A 23,289-nucleotide genomic window follows, 5' to 3' on the forward strand; every position below is an offset into this window, starting at 1 on the left:
GATTATGCTGCGGCCTGAAACCAAGAGACAGACAGCGGTACAAGCTCACAGAGAGCAGCCTGCTGCCGCACTGCGCATGGTCCACGCACCGCTAAGGGTTCCTGACTCTATGAAAGAAGACACACAAGACTCCACACCGCAGTCCTAACCTGAACGAGAAGTGACTCCAGTGTCACAAGCCTCCACAGCGAGCTCGTGGACAGATTCCACGATAGAAGAAACGCAAGACTCCAGAGAGCAGTCCTTGCACACACAAGACGTAACTCCAGTGTCACGAGTCTCCGCGGCGAGCTGGTGGACAGCCTCCACGATAGAAGCAACGCAAGACTCCAATGCGCAGTCCTTGCAGGAACAAGACCATGAGGGTCTAGCAACCTCCCCTGACCAACTAGCAGCAGACGATGCAAGTCTTCCATGCTCAAGCAAACAGCAAGAAGATAATGACAGTCCACCACGCTCTAACGCACAGCAGGACAACCATGACGGTTCATCATGCTCCAGTGCAGAACAAAGCGACGGTGACAGTCCAAGCTCAAGTGAAGAACAACAGCAAGACAATGACGGTCCACCCACATTGTTTGCGCCACCAGATGAAGACTCTGACAATTTACCCAACCCAAGTGAACAGCAAGCAGCTACTGAGGCTCTACCCACGATATGTGAGATGAGTAACGACAGCATCCCACTTCCCATGCAAGATGTGCAAAGTGACAGACCTCGGCCAGTGTGCACAGAGGCACTCGACGATCACTGTGAGACCACTGGTGACTCCGGTGACACCACGTTACCTCCAACCTCACTCGCCCGAACCTCTCCACAAGTCAATGCATTCCTGCATGTTCCGACTCCAGACGTGCAGCTTCAAGAAATCTCACCTGACTCCAGTGAATCTGCTAAGACTCTGGATGTGGAGCACCGACAAACCACAACTGACTCAGGTGACACAAACCAGACTCCACACGGGAAGCATCAACAGTTAATATGGACCAGACTCCAGGTGGGGAGCGACCAAACGCCGACTCTGATTCACGTAAGCCGGACTTTACTCCAGACAGGGAGTGCCGCAACCTCAGTGACGGCATGCTCAGGCTCACAGCAGATGCCACAATGACAGGGGATGGCTCACTTGACAATTACACTGGGTCAGTAATAACAAGCAGTGGCTACAGTCCAAGAGGAATACACCAATATTCACCGCAGCTATATCCACACATTCTTTCCATACCAGCAGTGCAGCCAATGACAGCTTATGCTGGACAAACCCAGTATTCCGGCATGCAGCAGCCAGCAGTCTATGCAGCATCTTCTCAACCAGGCCAGCACTACAGATTGCCCGCTAATGGAATCGAGATCGAAAGGAGGACTACCGCAAGCGCAATCTGCACGACAGACTGGATGCCTTAGTTACAGCGCAGGATTTGCTGCACCCCAGCTTGGCCAAACGGCAGATTCCTATCAGATGCAAGGTTCTAGCTTCGCGCCATCACCAGGTATTTATGCGAGCAGCGATTCTATTTCCAAGTCGACGAGCTTCAACAGTTCTCATCAGGATCACCCTTCCTGCACACCATTTGGCCAAAACCAGTTTGTACAGTATTTTCCAACTTCACCGTATGGCACATACATGACATCAAATGATACTGTTGATGGTACTTCTTCAATGCCAACACCTTATCGGCTACAAGATGCCATCCGACATCACCATCACAAACATCGCAAAAACAAGGGACTTCAAAACAGTCAGCGAAGTGATTTGACCACTTCTTGGTTCCTGTGGCACAGGGACGTTGATGGCGTTCATAAGGACCTGCCAACATCAAATTCACCACCCCACCAAGAGAGACATTTGACCATGATGTTTGATGGTTTTTGGACTCACACGAATGATTTGGACTTATTGTTTCATCACTGTTCCCATGACTTGTATATACCTTAACTTATCTACCTGTTTTGTGTTCAATTTTCTTAAAGTGTACAGAAAATATGTAACACATAAAAAAGGGGGGATGTGGTGATGTGCATCACTGTAAATACACAAGGGGTTAATGTAAGTACATGTAGACTAGCTAGACACTAGAGGGAGCACCAGAGACATCACAGACACACACTCAACCAATAGATCAGTTAGATAGGACACAACCAATGGGCATTCACGATACACACAGAGGTGACACGACCACAGGAGGGCATTACACCAACCCATATATAAAGGACACCACACAAATGATCTGCCTCTTTCCAGTGGAGACAGTCAGTGAGTACAGACACAGGGTTGATTTGATATCACTCCCACCACGTGGATTGTAGCAGTCTGGTTAGTCAGTCTGAGTAGCTATAGTAGGATTAACAGTCGTGTCGAACCCAAGTTACAGAAGTGTATATAGTTTAATAAACGTGTTGAAGTCATCTCCACGTCTGATCCTTCCTTTGTCAAGTGCACCACAAGGAAGCCGCTTATTTAAAAAAAAATTTTTTTACATAGAATTTACAGTGCAGAAGGAGGCCATTCGGCCCATCGAGTCTGCACCGGCTCCTGGAAAGAGCACCCTACCCAAGGTTAACACCTCCACCCTATCCCCATAACCCAGTAACCCCACCCAACACTAAGGGCAATTTTGGACACTAAGGGCAATTTATCATGGCCAATCCACCTAACCACATCTTTGGAATGTGAGAGGAAACCGGAGCACCCGGAGGAAACCCACGCACACACGGGGAGGATGTGCAGACTCCGCACAGACAGTGACCCAAGCCGGAATCGAACCTGGGACCCTGGAGTTGTGAAGCGATTGTGCTATCCACAATGCTACCGTGCCGTACACCTAGAGTATAACAAGCCAGATAGAGTCAGTGGATGGGAGGCAGGTTCGAGTGATAGACTGGGCCGTGTTCACAACTCTAGTTTCTTACGGTCTTGGACCGAGCAGTTGCCATACCAGGCTGTGATGCAGCTAGATAGGATGCTTCCTATGGTGCATCTGTAAAAATTGCTAAGAGTCAATGTGGACATTTCGGATTTCCTTAGTTTCCTGAGAAAGTAGACACTCTGTTGTGCTTTTGTGGCGGTAGCGTCAACCTCGAAGCACTTCATAATGATCGATGTCAAGGCCACCGGACAGTAGTCGTTGACGCATGTTGCCTGGTTCTTTAATGGTATGGTGGTGGCCTTCCTGAAGCAGGTGGGAACCTCTGAATGGAGTAGGAAGAGGTTGAAGATATCTGCCAGCTGGTCCACGCAGGATCTGAGTGCACGACCAGGGACCCCATCAGGACCCGTCGCTTTCGAGGGGTTCATTTTCAAGATGGCCGATCTGACTTTGGATAGATTTGGGTGTGTCCGAGGCTGTTGGGTCAGTTGATAATGGTTTGATGGTTTCCTGTTCGAACCGTGCATAGAATGCATTGAGTTCATCGGGGAGGTATGCGCTGCTGCCTGTGATTCTACTGTGCTTCGCTTTGTAGTCCGTTATGTTGTTTAAGCCTTGCCACAACTGACGAGATGTTAGTCTGTGATGTTAGTCTGTGACTCTAGCTTAATCTGATATTGTCTCTTGGCATCCCTTATGACTTTGCGGCCATACCTGGACTTCCTGTATAGGTCAGGGTCGACTGTCTTGATCGCCTCAGACCTGGCCTCCAGTAGGGAGTCAATCTCCCGAATAAGCCATGGTTTCCGATTGGGGAACGTACGTCCTATCTTCTTTGGCATGCAGTCTTCTAAACACTTGCTGATGAAGTCTGTGATGGTGGTGGCATATTCATTTAGGTTGGTCACTGAGTTCCTAAATATGGACCGGTCCACTGACTCCAAGCAGTCATGTAGGAGCTCTTCTGTTGCCTCAGACCAAAACTGCACTACCTTCTTAACTGGATTCTTTCTGCTTGTACGCTGGGAGAAGGAGCACCATCTTATTGTCCGATTTTTCAAAGTGCTGTCGGGGGATGGATCGATTGGCCCCTTGATTTTTGTGTAGCAGTGGTCGAAAGTATTGGCACCCTTGGTGGGATGGGACAGGAGATGTGTTGGTGGAATTTTGGCAGAAATCCCAGACATAGACATGTATCGACTTATCATGGGAAGCTTCAACTGTGTACAGGGCCCATGGGTTGACAGGCCAAACCCCAAACCGGGGAAGATTTCCAACGTGGCAAAAGAACTCTGCATATTCATGGAGCAGATACGCGCAGTGGACCCATGGCGGTTCACCAACCTACGGTGGCGGGTAGATTTATGATGGTCAGTGGGAAGCTGAAGGGGATGCCGGTGGTCCTGGTGACCGCTTATGCCCTGAATTAGGACGACATGGACTTTGAAGCGGGTGCTGGGGAGGATTCAGGACCTGGACACTCATTGGCTGATTATGGCGGACAATTTCAATATGGTGCTTGATCCGAGTTTGAACCGGTCGAGTCCGAAGTTGCTGAGGGTGTCGGTGGTGGCGAGAGAGTTGGGGAGGTTCATGGAGCGCATGGATGTTTGGGACCCATGGAGGTCTGGGGCCGGACGGATTCCTACTATAGTTTTATAACCCCGTACCAGCCTCCCCGGACAGGGGCCGTGAATGAAGCCTACTCGTGACAATAAGCGATTTTCATTTTTTCATAAAGGGTTTGGTGCAGAGCTGGGGCCATATATGGTGAGGATGTACAATGAGGCTCACAATGTCAGAGGTGTCCATCTCCCTGATTTTTAAAGATAAGAAAAGAACTTGTGGCAGATAAGGACCCGGGGCAGTGTGTGTCGTACAGCCCGATATCGTTGCTGAACATTGATGCGAAGGTGCTGGCATTGCAAAGAGAGGACTGTGTGCTGGGTGTGATTGAGGCAGGTCCAGACTGGATTTGTGAAGGGAAGGCAGTTGTTGATGTTGTGTGCAGGCTGCTAATGTAATTATGATGCCCTTGGAAGGGTGTAAGGTAGAAATAATGGCAGCAATTGATGCGGAAAAGGCCTTTGATTGGGTGGAGTGGGTTGGAGGTGATGGGGTGGTTCAGGTTTGGATAGGGGTTTGTCGATTTGGTTCGGCTGTAGTACAGGGCACCGGTAGTAAGCGTGCAGATGAACTTGATGAGTTCAAGGTACTTTGGGTTACATCGGGTGACGGGATAGGGTGCCCGCTCTCCACAATTAACAACAACACCACCTCCATGATAATCCTCAATACGAGGACCCGCAAGTCTACATATGTAGCCCCCTACTATACTCCCTGAACGCTCACGACTGCATGCAAAGTTTGGTTCCAAGTCCATCTGCAAGTTTGCAAGGGTGGCACAGTGGTTAGCACAGCTTACGGCGCTGAGGACCCGGGTTTGAATCCCAGCCCTGGGCCACTGTCCATGTGGAGTTTGCACCAAGAAAGCACAACAGCGCCTATACTTCCTTGGGAAACCACAACAGCGCCTATACTTCCTCGGGAAACTAAGGAAATTTGGCATGTCCACACTAACTCTTACCGACTTTTACAGATGCAACACAGAAAGCATCCTATCTGGCTGCATCACAGCCTGGTATGGCAACTGCTCGGCCCAAGACCGCAAAAAACATCAGAGTAGTGATCACAGCCCATTCCATCACACAAACCTGCCTCCCATCTACTGACTCTTTCTACACCTCCTGCTGCCTTGGGAAAGCGGGCAGCATAATCAAAGATCCCTCCCACCCAGCTTACTCACTCTTCCAACTTCTTCCATCGGGCAAGAGATACAAAAGTCTGAGAGCATGCACGAACAGTTTCAAAAACAACTCCTTCTCGCTGTTACCAGACTCCTAAACGACCCTCTTATGGACTAACCTGATTAGTACTCCACTCCTGTATGCTTCACCGAATGCCAATGTCTAGGTATTTACATTGTGTACCTTGTGTTGCCCTATCATGTATTTCTTTTCATGTACTAAATGATCTGTTCGAGCTGCACGAAGAAGAATACATTTCACTGTACCTTGGTACACGTGACCATAAACAAATCCAATCCATTTGGTTCACTCATGTCCTTTAGGGAAGGAGGTTTGTCATTCATACCTGGACTGGCCTCCATGTGATTCCAGATCCACAGCAATGTGGTTGACGTTCAAATGCCCTCTTGAAATGGACGGCAGTTAGGGATCGGCAACAAATGCTGGCCCAGTCAGCGATGCCCACATCCCGTAAATAAAATTTTAAAAATAACTTTTTAAAAAACCAATACATCTTTTCAGTATTCTCTCCTGAAATATTATTCAACAATCTGTCTATTCCTTCAACAGCAATCTGCATTTATCCAGGAGTTTTAATGTATAATAAACCCAAACCTAATGTTTAATAAACCCAAACCTACTTTACTGAACAATTAAAATTACACCTCACATCATCGTGATTGGGATTGCTCTTTCAAGCAGGCCATGGTTATTTGTAGCACAGTCAATATTAGCACGGTGGAATCATTATTCCTTATGTAATCCATATTATGAAAACACTTTATCAAATTAATTTCATTTTTACAAAATGAGATTTTTTGGAACAAGTTTTTGAAAGCAATGGAGAGAGTACCTACATTTTCCTTGTTCACAATTGTATAGCTTGCAGCAACCAGTCGAGTCGAAACCTACAAATCTCTAAAAATAAAAACATATTTCAGTTCCAGTATAATCAACATATTGTCCGAGATAATACTTTGCTTTTCATGACCTTATTTAAATATACAATGAAGTTGTGCCTTACCAGACATAATCCAGAACTTATTATCTTTATTGTCACAAGTAGGCTCACATTAACACTGCAATGAAGTTACTGTGAAAAGCCCCTAGTCTCCACATTCCAGCGCCTGTTTGGGTACACAGAGGGAGAATTCAGAATGTCCAAATTACCTAACAGGACGTCTTTCGTGACTTGTGGGAGGAAACCAGAGCACCCAGAGGAAACCCACGCAGACACAGGGAGAACGTGCAGACTCCACACAGACAGTGACCTAAGCCGTGAATCGAACCTGGGACCCTGGAACTGTGAAGCAACAGTGCTGACTGTTATTCATATGTGTAGTGTTGACAAAGAATATAAAAATAAGTTTGAATCAAAACAAATTTATTTTACATTACTAACTTTGATTAGGGTTGCACACTTTACTGAGTAACAGATACTAAACTAATAATACTGAATCTGTAGTACAGTAATCGATATTCCATCCAACTAATAAACTACACTGACTTGACCTTGTGCAAACTACACTATGACTTGAACTCGTGCTATATCTCTACAATCAATTCTCTTCAGCTTCTCCCGGAATTCCTGGAGATGCAGTCCCAAATACAATGAATTAATAACGTCATCTGGTGTTTGATTTACACATAGTTTCGGATTTTAACCCTTTGCTGCACTGGCACTATATATATCATTACACTAACCACTATGCTACCATGCCAGCCGTTACTGACCAACATATCGCTTATTTGACGGAATAACTCCAGGACATTAAACCTAGAAATTATTATTAATGCTATAGTGGTCAAATGTTTAAAGCTAGGTGGCTTTATCCATTTTTGTTAATATTTTAAATTAGTTAGCGCCTCTGCCAAAGTAGGTGCATCAGATAGATGCACAAAAGAAAATAGCTAGTTTTACTACCAGACCTTGTGGTCTGATCATTGGAATGAGGCAGTAGATCTGTTCTTCTTGAAGTATGAATTGTTCAAATTAGAGAATTTATCCTTCTAAAAACATGGGCGGGATTCTCCGACCCCTCGCCGGGAATCGTGCCGCGCCTGTCGGCGGGCCCCCACGGCGATTCTCCGGCCCGCAATGGGCCGAAGTCCCGCTGCTGTAATGCCGGTCCCGCCGGCGGGAATCAAACCACCTACCTTACCGGCGGGACCAGGTGCGTAGGCGGGCTCCGGGGTCCTGGGGGGGGGGGGGGGGGGGATCTGGCCCCGGGTAGTGCCCCCATGGTGGCCTGGCCCGCGATCGGGACCCACCGATCGGTGGGCGGACCTGTGCCATGGAGGCACTCTTTTCCTTCCACGTTCTCCATAGTCTTCACAATGGCGGACGCGGAAGTGACCCCCTCCACTGCGCATGCGCGGGGATGTCGTCAGCTCCGGCGCATGCGCAGACGTCCGCCGGCCGGCGAAGTCCCTTTGGCCCTGGCTGGCGTGGCGCCAAAGGCCTTTCCCACCGGCCGGCAGGGTGCCAACCACACCAACCTAGCCCCTCAAGGTTAAGGCTTGGCCCCTAAAGGTGCGGAGAAATCTGCACCTTTGGGGTGGCCCGATGCCGGAGTGGTTCACGCCTCTCAATCCCGCCGGGACCCCCCGCCCTGCAGGGTAGGTGAGAATCCCGGCCCATGTTTTTACTGCTGTACAGGATTATGTGTAAGAAGTAACCTGAATTCAGGTTGTAAAATATAGATTTGTATACACCTTGATCATCCTACAGCAAATGTTACCTCTAAAGCTAAACAGATAAATTTGAAAATGTTATGCTGGTTGAGCATCCCTTATTTGAAATGTTTGGGGCTTGAAAGTATCTCGGATTCTGGGGCGGGATTCTCCCCTACCCGGCAGGGCGGGGGTCCCGGTGGGATGGAGTGGCGTGAACCACTGCGGGGTCGGGTCGCCCCAAAGGTGCAGATTTCTCCGCATCTTTAGGGGCCAAGCCCTAACATTGAGGGGCTAGGCACGCGCCGGAGTGGTTGGCGCCCTGCCGGCCGGCGGGAAAGGCCTTTGGCGCCACGCCAGCCGGGGCCGAAGGGACTTCGCCGGCCGACTGAAGTCTGCGCATGCGCCGGAGCGTCAGCGGTTGCTGACGTCATCCCCGCATATGCGCAGTGGTGGGGATCACTTCCGTGTCCACCATCATAAAGACTATGGCGAACGCGGAAGGAAAAGAGTGCCCCCACGGCACAGGCCCGCCCGCCGATCGTTGGGCCCCGATGGTGGGCCAGTCCACTTTGGGTGCACCCCCCTGGGGCCAGATCGCCCCGCGCCCCCCCAGGACCCCGGAGCCCGCCCGCGCCGCCTGGTCCCACCAGTAAGGTAGGTGGTTTGATTCCCGCCGGCGGGACCGGCATGACAGCAGCTGGACTTCGGACCATCGCGGGCCGGAGAATCACCGGGGGGGGGGGGGGGGGGCGCCGACAGGCGCAGCGCGATTCCCGTTCCCACCGAATCTCTGGTGCCGGAGACTTCGGGAGACGGCGGGGATCGGATTCACGCCGGCCCCCGGCAATTCTCCGACCCGGCGGGGAGTTGGAGAATCCCGCCCCTGGAATTTTTCAAATTTTGGAATACCTGTAAAATTATATAATGCAGTAGCTCATCCAGTCAGGATGGGACCCAAGTTTAAGCACAAAATTCATTTATATTTATTTACAGCTTTGATACATATAGCCTGAGGTAGTTTTATACAGTACTTTTAATAGTTTTTTGCATGAAATAATAATAAGATGTAAATTGAACCATTGGAAAGGTGAGCTATCATTACCTCAGCTGCCCAGACGGGCGAGAGCCAAAGGCAATAGTTGTGAAACTTCGCATAGCTAGCAGATCTTGGGAGAACACCATGTTATTTTGTACTAGAAACACGATTATGAACTTCAATGAATTTACATGGGGATTAAATTCAGATTTGAGGCAGAAATAATTGGCTCGATTTAAAGGGACAAGTTATAATTGCCGTAGCGAAAGAGGATCCCTGGAAGCTCCTTGACTGCCACTTGGCAAGCTCCTGACTATTATCTAATGGCACTTAAGTCAATTTTGGGGCCCTTGTGAGTTACTCTCCAGGGTAGCCCCCACTTTTTAGAATTATTCTCATCACTGGGGAGCTGAACATGCTGGCCAGACTGGCTCGTCAGAGATCGGGCCACCATTTCGGAAGGGTGTCCCTATCTATAATAAGTGAGCTTGAGGGCCCCCACCCACGGGCAATGTTACCCCCCACACACACACACATGGGCAGTACTACCCTCTTTTCTCCCCCCCCCAGTGAGAATATCCCATAATTGAGTTGTTGAACCCCCCCTGCTTTTCAGTCCATTCCATACCCCCTTCACAACAGCGCCCCCCCCCCCCCCCCCCCGCCCACAACAAATAACGTTCTTATCAAATCTCAGTTTGTGATTTACCAGAATTGCTTAATAATAGACTGCATCAGAAACTTGATCCAGATATGGATACAACAGTTGAACACCATAGGACAGGTCAAGGGTAGCTATGCTCAAACATCAAGACAGTATTCAATTGTCCATGGTATCAAGAGTCCTAGTAAGTGAGTTAAAGGGAAAAGCTTCTAAGAAAGGCAAAGGAAGATGAAAAGTGAAATGAAATGGAAAATGAAAATCGCTTATTGTCACGAGTAGGCTTCAATGAAGTTACTGTGAAAAGCCCCTAGTTGCCACATTCCGGCGCCTGTCCGGGGAGGCTGGTATGGGAATCGAACCGTGCTGCTGGCCTGCCTCGGTCTGCTTTAAAAGCCAGCTATTTAGCCCAGTGAACTAAACCAGCCCCTGCTGTTTAATAAGAACATGGAAGAGTCTAAAATTGCATTCCCAACTTTATTTGCCTCACTCCCATTGGTGTTTGTATTTTTAGCTCTCTGGAATTCTCCGGAATACTCGAGAATTCCCTCCATACCTTTCTTCCTCTTCATCCATTCTCCTTTGTTAAGACAGTCCTTAAAACCCATCTCTTTTTCTAACCTATAATAGGCCCATCTAATACTTGGCTTAGAACCCAAATTTGTCTGGAAAGATTCTTCGGAAGTTTTCTGCACATGGTACAGAGGCGATGGGGCTTAACATCTAGAAAGCATGAATTGACTGTACTATACAGAGACGAATAACCAGAGTTGAAGCTTTATGAAGGAGATATTCTGTCAGGAGAGCAGCTTTCTTTTTCATTTTAGCAATCAGTCTGACTTCAATCAATAGAAGTATTATTTACTTTTTCATAATATGTTTAAAAGATCTTATAACAACATCAAAATACAATGTATCAAATGAAACTCGATATGTTATAAGCTTTTGTGAGGGAATTAAACATTGTGTTACCAATGTTTTTTTTCAAAAAAGGGACGGGATTCTCCATCCTGCCAGCCCCATTTTCTGGCGAGGCGCGCCCCCGCTGGCAGCAGGATCCACCGTTCCCACAGCCGGCCAATGGGGATTCCCATAGTGGCTACCCCATGCCATCGGGAAACCAGAGGGCGTGGGTGCGCTGCCAGCGAAGCGGAGGATCTCGCCAACGGAGAATCCCACTGAAGAACTATTAAAATGAGAACATTCATGTAAAATACTCACACAATTGTGGCCTGGTGGGGGCTCATTAGGACATGTGTGTACAATACTTTGGTTCAAGAGAATTAACTGATTGTTTTGATAAAGACAAGTTATTACTGCTCTCACACAGTTGCCTTCCTTCAGTTCAAGACTTTCTCCAATCTGCAGAAATAAGGAAAGATTACATTTTTTATGATCTGTATAGGATATTCAGTTAAATTAATATTATCTACATTAAATTGTATTTACCTGAAGAATTATAACACCATTCACTGTGCAATGCAATCCTGTAATAACAAACACTGTCAAGGTTTGAAAATTTACAATACAAAGTATTTTGCTGAAGATGTCAGTTGGTTAAGTTATTAAAGTCTGTGGAGATCAAGGGAGAGCACAGAAACATGGAAAATACCACAGGCATGTTTTGTTCTGATGCTTGGCTTACATTGATTACTTAATTACATAAGTTGCATGTTGAATATAAGTACTGTATTTGCAGTCTACCTCTGGAAGAACTTCACTCAATGTGCATAATATAAGTCAACCTGCAAATCGATACCTTGGGTGTAAAGCTATTTTTTCCATGTAACCAATTTTCTGGTTATTTTGTATCTGAATGCCCCTGATGAATCTGTCGGGACAAAATGAATGACAACTGTGGTGAATGTGATTCACACTCTATATAGTTGCCAATATCACTCCATGTATACATGTTCGTTATCTACCCATTGTAAGTGCAGTTGCACTATCCGACCACCAGGGGGAGTCGCTCTGGGAGTACGCGAGAGTTTGTACTGGGCTCCTCCCTTGGCTCCGCCCAGGACTCCTCCCCCTGGGACCGATGTATAAAGATCAGTGCCTTAGAGCCAGCCTGCCATTTCACCTGAAGTTCAATGATGAATAGGCTGGCTGTATTGTAAGTGTATTAAAGCCTCTGTTCAGATCCAACTACACGTGTTCGCTGAATTGATGGTTCCATCAGCAACCTTCAACACCCTGGAAATTATTTATAGCTCACCAGCTATCTGAAAAGTTCTACTATGATGTTAAATGCAGCATGGGTAAAAAATTTAAATTCTACGGAACGTTTGTGGGCATGTTGGCCAATTTGAAGTTGACAACTTTAGTGGTTCCCAATTGAATTTAGTGGATTAAATTTCCAGCTGTTGGACATGTGTATGTTTGTATTCGTTAGGTAACATTCAAAAGGAATTGACTGACTGCCTTCTGCATATTTCTGATCACCATCACCTTTTGACAGAGGACACTCCTCTCTATGCTTCTCCTACCCTCATCCTCCATTTCTTTTGAGGAGGGAGGTAATAAATAGATTGCCCTTTATGAAGTCAGTACAAATATTAGGCGGGATTCTCCAATCCCCCCACCGGGTCGGAGAATTGCCGGGTGTCGGTGTGAATCCCGCACCCGCCGTCCTCCGAATTCTCCGGCCCCCCCAAAAAATTGCCCCGCCATGAATCGCGCCGCCCGCCTCGAAGAATGGCGGGGTCCGGCGCGACGCAATGGGCCCCAGGGCCGCCCAAACTCTCTGGGCTATGATGGGCCGAAGTCCTGCCCGTTTAACGAGGGTCCCGCCGGTGTAAATCAAGGTTGGTACCTAGCAGCAGGACCCAGCTCTTTGGGCGGCCTTCGGGGTCCTCGGGTGGGCGCGGGGCGATCTGGCCCCCGGGGGTGCCCCCACGGTGGACTGGCCCGCAATCGGGGCCCACCGATCCGTAGGCAGGCTTGCGCTGTGGGGGCACTCTATTCCTCCGCATCAGCCTTGTACCGATCCGTGATGGCCGACGCAGAGATGACCCCCCCCCGTGCATGTGCGCGGATGACGCCAGCAGATGCTGGTGCTCCCGCGCATGTGCCAACTCACGGAGGTGCGGAGGATTCCGCACCTTTGGGGCGGCACGACGCCGGAGTGGTTCCCGCCAGGGTTTGAGCTGCTTTTTTCCCACCCCAACGATTTGCGCAGAATCCCACCCATTGTCCCACTTCTTGGACACTGAAATACACATCCCATGACTGGCCAGTACCTGCTTCTGTACTGGGCTGGATGAAACTGTATGGAAGAAAAAAAGTTATGGCCACCTCTACATATGTTGTGACAACTCCAAGCTGTAAAGGATATAGTGTAAAGTGAGTTCCTGTGGAACTCTTGAAAGAGGGAGGGAAAGGTTCTTCTCGTGATAATTTTGCTTTCTTCTTCGGTAAAGAATGAAATGAACAACTATGCAAAATTTTAAGTTTGTTCACTCAGCTCAACAATATTTTGCACCTTGACAAATCCAAGGGAGAGGAGGTATTGTGACAGTGGATAAATGTTCCCGCCCTTGAGCCAGAAACTCCAGGTTCAAATCCATCACCAAGATTTGATGGGCAAGGAAGGTGTTTTGATAACCCGGCCAAGCAAGTTGGGTATGTTACAACATCCTGGGTGAGTGCATGGCCAGTCCCAGCCTCGTAGACCCTGGAGTACCAACATAACAGAATTAACCAATAATTTGTGTTTTCCTGACATCTTTAACCCCTGACTGCTCCAATGAGTTACAGACACCAAATTTATAAGTAAAATATTAACAAACCTTTTATTAATTAATAAGAGGAAAAGATAAATATGTAAAGAAATAACATGACAATGGTCTACCAGTCTACCTAATCCCAAAACCCCGTCCCACACTCCACTCAGACACACACAAGACAGACACATTAAGGGTTGGAGAGGATTTTTAAAAATGGTGATTGAAAGAAAAGTTTGAAATGACGCGTCACTGTTGCGGTTGCAGCCTCTGGGGAATAAATTATTTCAAGAAAGTTGTAGATCGGTGCACTTCTTCTGTCCTTCGACCACTGGATGTCCTTCGACCACTGGATGGAGTTTTACACAAGAGTTCCAGGTCGGTGCAACTATGCCCATCCACCACCAGGTGGAGCCTTACACATGATTCAGGTCGATGCAATTCTGGCTTTTGGCCATCAGATGGAGCTCCTATCACCCTGAGATATTACTGGGCTTCAAATCAGAAAGTTTGCAGACCTTCGGTTTGCCTGATTTCTGTACAGACTCCAGCTGTATTATAAAGAATGCTCTCAATTTAAGCTTCAATTTGAGCTCTTCCTAGCCCCTGAGACACAGAGTTAGAATGTTACAGACCTGTGGAAAAATGTCTTGCACTTTCTCATTACAGAGATCTCTTAAACAGTCTGCTGTCTAGGGGCACGAGCGAAACAAGGCCGGTGAATAGCGGGAGAGACCGAAAACGAGAACCGTGCCAGGCGCCAAACAGTTCACGGTGCAATCAGGCCCGCTCCCATCGGTGAAATTGGGATCTCGCCGTAGTGTGGCGAGAAACCAATTATCACCATTTAAGCCCTATTTTCATAAAATTAATAGGAGTCAGCCCTTATCCAATGGCCTCCCACCATTCATTGGCCTCCCCGGCAAGTGCTCACGCTGGTGCCAATCAGTACTCCTTTTGAAAAATGTGAACTGGCGGAAGGGATTTTAAGGGGAGCTGAGCAGGTGAGTAGTCATCTTTGCTCACTGTCAAAGAGCCCGGGGGCACTGGGCCCCCAGTGCTCGATGGGAGGTGGGGGACCCTCGGCTGGGGGCATCCTCCGCAGGGGTGCATTTCCATGGGAGGGTGGGGAGAAAGCAGGGGGCAGCCCCTCGTGGCATCACCATGTCCACCCCTGGATTGTGTGTACCTGTTCTGGGGGCAAACCTTGTCCCTGTCCGTCTGCCCCAATGACCACCCATAACCCCACCGATTGCCTTTGCCTCTGGTTGTGCGCCTGAGGCTATTGCTGTGGTTAAGTGAGCACTTCACACAACCCAAGTGGATTTCCGTTGGCATGCAGGAGTCATTGTCCAGAATCACAATCAAACCGTGATGCCTGGACACTGCCTGGACGCTGCAGGAGGCAACACCACACAGGCAACAGCCAACATCAGAACACCCAGGTGATGGGAGACAGCTCTGGAGACATGTCCACGGCCGGAGGGTGGTGAGCCACAGGGAGGGGACCAGCGTCCGGTCCAGGTGACATCATGAGTGGGTGTCCAGGGTACAGGGTCTGGGGTCCGGTGAGGGGAGCCCGCTGCAGCCGGGTGTACGTTGGCAGGGCGTTCCGGGTGGGGAGGGGGGATCAATGGGGTAATGGAGGGTCCCACAGTAGAGTCACTGCTGTCCGCCAGTCTACCACCCTCTCCCAATGCTTTACAGACATTGAACGTGAGAGCAGGTATTTTGGACCCAGAGCTTTCCCTAGTTTGCCCGAGTGGTACTACTGCTAGGCCAGGTGGCCAGACGCTGGAGAGGCAGCAACATCTGCAGATGCTTGAGGCGGCAGACAATGTGCTGGATCCCGCTGCACACCCTGAGGACCCAGCCGCCCATCAGGCTAGGGAAGGAGTCCCGCGACAGCCGGGGGTGTAAAGGTGTCGCTGGTCATTTGAACAGCGCATTCTACAGGAGTCTCTGACTCAAGAAGGAGGTGGTGCAGCACCTGTGTCATATCCTCGCAGACTTTGCACCTCGTGGAGGAGAAGGCCTCCCGCTCCCAGTGGCCGTCAAGGTCACTGCAGCTCTGAACTTTTACACCTCAGGATCTTTGCAGGGCTCAAGTGGGGACCTGTTTGGTATCTCACAGCCTACAGCCCACAGGTGCACCTGACAGGTTACAGATGCCCTGTTTGCCCAAACAGAAAACTACATCATCTTTGACCTGGACCAAGCCCTGCAAGATGCCCCAGGTCCAGGGGGTAATATATGCCATGCATGTTGCCCTGTGCTCTCCGGGCCGACTAGGAGCACCCTATTGTGGACATCTAAAATGGCCGCCCATAAAGGACAATGGGAGTTGTGGTCAGGTCAGGCTGTGCATTGTGCAGAGGAAACCAGACCTACGTAGATACTTGCACCGGTCAATCACTGATTTCCCCAGGACAATGGGACACAGATTGAAACATAGCAGCAGTAACTGCCTCGGGGGCGCATATTTACTGAGATACCCTCAATCATGACACAGGAGAGAAGATAGATGACTTAAAGGCTTTAATCATCTGAGAACTGTGCAGCAGCCGAGAAGTGTGCTCATCACATGCTGCCAAGTGAGCCTTATCTTATGTACCGTTTCCTGGGGGCGGAGCCAGAGGCGGAGTCCCCAGGGTTCTAAGCCCGGTCTTAAAAGGCCAATGCATTAAAGGTAAGGTACCGTTATAGCAGCTACTGATAACATTCATCACATTTACCTTATTTGGGAGTGCCTACGTGCCTGGACAACAACTAGGACCCGCCCAGCTATCAAGGTACTCATCCCTAATTGGCCAGAATCGATTAGGTGATCAAAATTCCAGTGCCTGAGTCACAAAAAGTGTACAGTATGTCGTTAAGAAGGCGAATGGAATGTTTTCCTTTATTACGAGAGGAATTGAACATAAAGTAAGAATGCTATGCTTCAGTTATGCAGGGCATTTGTGAGACCACATCTGAAATGCTGTGTGCAGTTTTGGTATCCTGGTAAGGAGGAATGTAGATGTATTGGAGACGGTTTACATAGAATTTTACATAGAATTTACAGTGCAGAAGGAGGCCATTCGGCCCATCGAGTCTGCACCGGCTCCTGGAAAGAGCACCCTACCCAAGGTTAACACCTCCACCCTAGCCCCATAACCCCACCCAACACTAAGGGCAATTTTGGACACTAAGGGCAATTTATCACGGCCAATCCATCTAACCTGCACATCTTTGGACTGTGGGAGGAAACCGGAGCACCCGGAGGAAACCCACGCACACACGGGGAGGATGTGCAGACTCCGCACAGACAGTGACCCAAGCCGGAATCGAACCTGGGACCTTGGAGCTGTGAGGCGATTGTGCTATCCACAATGCTACCATGCTGCCCCTTTAGAGGAGGTTTACTAGATTGATACCTGGAATGAACGTGTTGTCTTGAGGAAAAGTTTGGGCAGACCGGGCTTGTTTTCACTGGGGTTTTGTAAGAGTGAGGGATGAGTTGATGGGAGTATATAAAATCCTGAATGGTCTTGACAAGGTGGAAGTGGATGTTTCCTCTTGTCGGTGAGTCCAGAACTAGGGAGCACTATTTTAAAATTAGGGGTTTCCCTAATTTTAGGATAGAGATGAGATTTATTTTCTCTGAGGGTTGTGCGACTCTGGAACTCTGCCTCAGAAGTTGGTGGAAGTGGATCATTGAATATTTCAAGGCAGTGGCAGGATTTCTCATCCTATTTATGTATTTGTCAAGATGCCCCTTAAACGTCACTATCATCCTATGGACAGCATGGTGGCACAGTGGTTAGCACTGCTGCCTCACAGCTCCAAGGACCCAGGTTCAATACCTGCCTCGGGTGACTGTGTGGAGTTTGCACTTTCTCCCCGTGTCTGCGTGGGTTCCCTCCAGGTGCTTTGGTTTCGTCCCTCAGTCCAAACGATGTGCAGGTTAGGTGGATTTGCTGTGCTAAATTGCCCCTTAGTGTCCAAAAAGGTTAGGTGGGGTTACTGGGCTATGGGGATAGGGTGGAGGCGTAGACTTAATGAGGGTGCTCTTTCTAAGAGCCGGTGCAAACTCAATGGGCTGAATGGCCTCCCTTCTGCACTGTAGGAATTCTATGTATCTGCTCCTATTACCTCCACTGGCAGCGAGTTCCAGGCACCCATTACCCTGTGTGTAAAAAAAACTAGCTCTTAGCCACGTGCTGGAGGTATTATGTGATATATACACCCTGACTCACTCTGTAGATGTCCCCAGTGGAAAGAGGCGGAGTGTGAGTGCCTCGTGCCTCGTGCCTTTTATAGTGGGAAACCACCCTCAAGTGTTCTGCCTGCTGATTGGTTATGTACTGTTCTTTGTGTTCATTCGCTGCCTGTCTGTATCTCATTATGTGCATGTCTGCATATCCTGACAGGGTTAACCATGTCCAAAAGTCTGTCCTGATCCATTCATGTGGAAGGAACAGTCAAGAAAGTCCAATAACTTCTCTACTTCCAACTGAAGCTAAAGAAATTCGGCATGTCTGCATCGACTCTCACATACTTCTACAGATGTGCTATAGAGAGCATCTTATCCGGTTGCATCACAGCTTGGTCTTAAAGGGAATGTAGTCCGGCTCTCGCCCTGCACCTGAGGGAGATGTTCGCAGATTCGCGGGCGATGGGCACTCTGCCTCCAACACTAACACAAGCTACCATATCGCTGATACTCAAAAAAGACCAAGACCCAACGGAATGTGAATCATGGAGACCTATTTTGCTGCTCAATTTGTCCATGAAAATACTTGCAAAATCCTGGCCAAGAGAGTGGAGAACTGCATATCAAAGGTGGTCACAGAGGACCAGACAGGCTTTGTTAAGGGTAGACAGCTAACTGCGAACATCAGACGGCTGCTGAATGTGATACTGACCCCATCTGGGGAGAGAACACTAGAGATGATCGTCTCCCTGGATGCAGAAAAGGTTTTCGACAGAGTTGAGTGGAAATACCTCATTGATGTACTGGAGTTGTTTGGGCTAGGGACAGGGTTCTCCTCATGGGTGAAACTCCTGTACAATGTCCCCAAGACTTTCAGACCAACACCACCAGCTCTGAATACTTCCAGTTGCACAGAGGCATCAGGCAGGTTGCCCACTGTCCCCACTTCTGTTCGCCCCGGCAATTGAGCCACTGGCAATCATCCTACTAGACGCGAGAGGCTGGAAGGGATTGTGAAGAGGAGGCAGAGAGCACAGAGCCTCACTCCATGTGAATGACTCTGATCCTGCGAAGGTACCGGTTTTACTCAGCATTCTGAGACACTGGGGAGTCAATTACAAACTTTTTAACAAGATTAAGGCGATTAGCCGAGGCTTGCAAATTTGGCCTGACGCGAAATGAGACCGTTTGGTATGTGGAATAAATAATTTAGCAATACAGAAACATCTGTTAGCAGAGGCCGAGCTGGATTGTAAACAAGCATTGCAGCTGGCTTTGTCTTTAGAAAAAGCAGCAAGCAGAGCACACGAGTTACAGGGTACTCCGATGGAGGTAGACGCCCATACAAGTGAAACTTAGTTACGGGACTATTGCTGGAGGATAGGCAACTGCATAGCCACCCTCAGGAATGACGTGGATACTAAGTTAACCAGACCCACTCACAGAAGCCCTCCCAAGCAAGGGAAAATCAGGCCCAGACAGACGGCAGCCCCTGCAGCTTTTTGTCCGGCAAAATATTGTAGTTGTTGCCAGAGATTGGAGCCAGAAAGGAGAAATAGAAGCCCAAAACCATCACCTTGGAGAAGGCCACATGGGCTGGGGGACAGGAGAATGCATACCCTAGAAGCCCCACCAACCTCCGACGAGGAACAACTAAATTCTGTAACGATGGTGAAATCAAAACCCATTGAATTATCCATAAGGTTGAATGGACATCCCACACTGATGGAAGTCGACACTGGAGCAGGCGTTTCCGTGATAGGGAAACAATATTCAATAAAATTCGCACTGAACTCCAACCCTTATTCCTAACCATGTCATCGGGAAAACTGAGGACATACACAGCGGAACCACTGAGAGTGTTGGGCACAACGCATGCAGAACATAGACCATACAGTGCAGAAGGAAGCCATTTGGCCCATCGAGTCTGCACCGACCCACTTAAGCATTCACTTCCACCATATCCCCGTAACCCAATAACCCCTCCTAACCTTTTTGGTCACAAAGGGCAATTTATCATGGCCAATCCACCTAACCTGGATGTAACTGTGGCTTATAGAGAGCAACTGGTTAGGCTGCCTTTAATGGTAGTGAAAGGTGTGGGGCCAAGCTTATTGGGACGAAACTGCCGAAAAGAGATCCAGCTGGATTGGGTAAACATTTTCCAGTTAGAAAATGGCCACCTGAGCGAACTCCTGTGCAAATACCCAGAGGTTTTCCAAGAAGGGCTCGGAACAATAAAGGGAGCAAAGTCGACATTTCATGTAGATCCAGAGGTAGTCCCAAAATTCTACAAGGCCCGACCAGTACCCTTCGCATTAAGGCAGAATGTCGATATGGAAATAAAACGATCCGAGCGTGAGTCCAGTTTGCAGAGTGGGCGGCACTCTTGGTGTCTATCCTTAAGCCAGGTGGCTTAGTCCACCTTTGTGGAGATTTCAAACAATCAATTAATCGCTTCTCACAACTGGACAAATACCCAATTCCCCGGATTGAGGATTTGTATGCAAAGCTGGCTGGAGGACTCCTATTCTCAAAACTGGATATGAGCCACGCATATCTACAGCTGAAGCTGGACGAATGGCCCAGAAATTCTCAACGATAAACACCCTGAAAGGCCTTTTTCAGTATACAAGATTACCCTTCAGGGTATCGTTAGCTTGTGCGATATTCCAGAGGGCAATGGAGAATATATTGTAAGGGCTACCACTAGTCGCCATTTACCTGAATGATGTCCTCATTACCGGAAAAACAAAAGCAGAACACCTGCAAAACCAGGAGGAAGTCCTTTGGAGGTTTTCAGCAGCAGGCTTATGCCTAAAGAGGGAGAAACGTGTTTTCCTAGCACCTCAACTAACCTATCTGGGATACAAGGTTGACAAATCAGGGCTACACCCTTTGGAGGATCGGGTGAGGTCGATTAAAGATGCCACGGCCCCCACCACAATCCAGGAGTTAAGGTTGTTTTTCGGACTGGTGACATACTATGGAAAGTTCATACAGAACAGAGCTTCCATCTTGGACCCCCTACACCAATTACTAAAAAAGGAGCAAGCCTGGGAGTGGTCCGCCCGCCAAGACAGGGCTTTCAAGAAGATAGAACATAGAACGATACAGCGCAGTACAGGCCCTTCGGCCCTCGATGTTGCACCGACATGGAAAAAAAACTAAAGGCCATCTAACCTATACTATGCCCTTATCATCCATATGCTTATCCAATAAATTTTTAAATGCCCTCAATGTTGGCGAGTTCACTACTGTTGCAGGTAGGGCATTCCACGGCCTCACCACTCTTTGCGTAAAAAACCCACCTCTGACCTCTGTCCTATATCTATTACCCCTCAATTTAAGGCTATGTCCCCTCGTGCTAGCCACCTCCATCCGCGGGATAAAAGAACAGCTTTCCTCAGAACGTCTTGGCACACTACAACTCCAGGAAAGAGTTGGTGCTCTCGTGTGACGCGTCTCCAAATAGCGTTGGTGCAGTTCTGGCACACTGAGTGCAAAACGGACAGGAACGACCTATAGTGTTTGCTTCCAGGACGCTGGCAGCAGCAGAACGAAAGCACTCCCAAATCGAAAAGGAAGGAATGGCTGTGATCTTTACGGTGAAGGAATTTCACCAGTACTTGTACGGGCGGAAATTCACTATAATTACAGACCACAAGCCATTGCTGGGTTTGTTGAAAGAAGCCAAAGCAATACCACTAATAACTTTAGCCTGGATCCAACGCTGGGCCCTGCTACTAGCGGCATACCAGTATCAACTGGAGAATCGACAAGGGACCCGGGTGGCAACTTCCGATGCACTAAGCAGGCCGCCATTACCGGACGTCCCGCCATTAGTACCCAAAATAGAGGAAACTGTAATGACGGTAAATTTCCTGGACATCCTTCCCGTGGCCGCACAAAACGCCAAACTGTCGCGCTGGCTATTTGACTACAGAACAACCCCACATGCCACAACGGGAATAGCACCGGCGGAACTACTCATGGGCAGACGACTCCGCACCTGGCTGAGTCTACTATTCCCGAATTTAGGTTGCAGAATAAAGCGACACCAAGAGGCCCAATGCAGGGGCCACGAGAACACTCGCCGAGAAAGGCAGTTCAACACGGGTGAAAATGGATGGGTCAGAAATTATGCGGAGGAATGGGGCAAACTGCCCCTCGGGCGCTGACATCAGAAAAGATGGGTGCCTAGCCGTTCTATCCCCCCCCCCCCCCCCCCCCACCCCACGTCGGAGGCCAAAGTGGAGGAGCCGCACCCAGCGCAAAAACGAAACAGGAGACCCATGAGTCACAAGGACCACGGGGGCTCATCGGACTTTGGAGGGAGGGATGTAATGACTTAGGCCAGGCCTTTGAGATTAGCCAATTAGAATAAGAGTTCCCTGATCAGTGGCCCAATCAGGGAACCCCTTTCTGTGTATATAACAGGCAGTGTCAGATCCTCTGCACTCCTAGTGTAGACAGCAGACTGAATGGTCATGGTTCTTCAGCTGTTGGGTTTATAAATAAAAGGAATTCTGGTGATGGGACTTTTACCATCATGGACTTATTACACCTGCCATCTGCTGCTACCCCGATTCTCCCTGCAGGAACATTGTACCAGCTACTCCACTCTGCTCCCAGTAAAAATGCCATTGGAGTCTCACTGGAGCAATTTGTGGGGCTAACGCCTACTTTAGGCGGGTGTTCCATTTAGAACATAGAACATAGAACAGTACAGCACAGAACAGGCCCTTCGGCCCTCGATGTTGTGCCGAGCAATGATCACCCTACTTAAACCCACGTAACCCGTATATCCGTAACCCAACAATCCCCCCATTAACCTTACACTACGGGCAATTTAGCATGGCCAATCCACCTAACCTGCACATCTTTGGACTGTGGGAGGAAACCGGAGCACCCGGAGGAAACCCACGCACACACGGGGAGGACGTGCAGACTCCACACAGACAGTGACCCAGCCGGGAATCGAACCTGGGACCCTGGAGCTGTGAAGTATTGATGCTAACCACCATGCTACCGTGAGGCCCCAAATTTACTTTTGCTATATTACCTTGTGTAATATAAGATAATCATTTGCTTCTTTCCAAGATGATCCTGTACTCGATGTTCATTAACCATCAAAGTCTCCAATAAAAGCAAACTGTTAATTGAGTAACGTAAGCAAATAAACTGAGTTTGTTCTCTCTTCACTAACTAAGTTAGAGATTAAATTAGCAATATTAAATATACATAAACTCTGATTAACTACACCTGCACTCTGAGCTATCTCTCTCTGCCTCTGTCGACTAGTCACACCCAACACAAAGA

At 48.6% G+C, this 23,289-nt stretch overlaps 1 protein-coding gene across 1 annotated transcript in view; it reads right to left on the reverse strand.

Annotated features, from left to right (window-relative positions):
- The window catches only part of LOC119970997 (integumentary mucin B.1-like), a 41,327-nt gene that overhangs the window by 17,342 nt on the left and 696 nt on the right, over positions 1-23,289 (reverse strand). The window contains exons 2-4 of the mRNA XM_038806121.1: positions 11,497-11,534; positions 11,269-11,409; positions 6,532-6,592 (exon numbers count right to left, since the gene is read on the reverse strand). Coding sequence (XP_038662049.1) covers positions 6,532-6,592; positions 11,269-11,409; positions 11,497-11,534 — 240 coding nt within the window. The remainder of the gene's footprint in view (positions 1-6,531; positions 6,593-11,268; positions 11,410-11,496; positions 11,535-23,289) is intronic.

Source organism: Scyliorhinus canicula, chromosome 9 (genome assembly GCF_902713615.1).
Source record: "Scyliorhinus canicula chromosome 9, sScyCan1.1, whole genome shotgun sequence".
In the NCBI taxonomy this organism is placed as follows: Eukaryota; Metazoa; Chordata; class Chondrichthyes; order Carcharhiniformes; family Scyliorhinidae; genus Scyliorhinus; species Scyliorhinus canicula.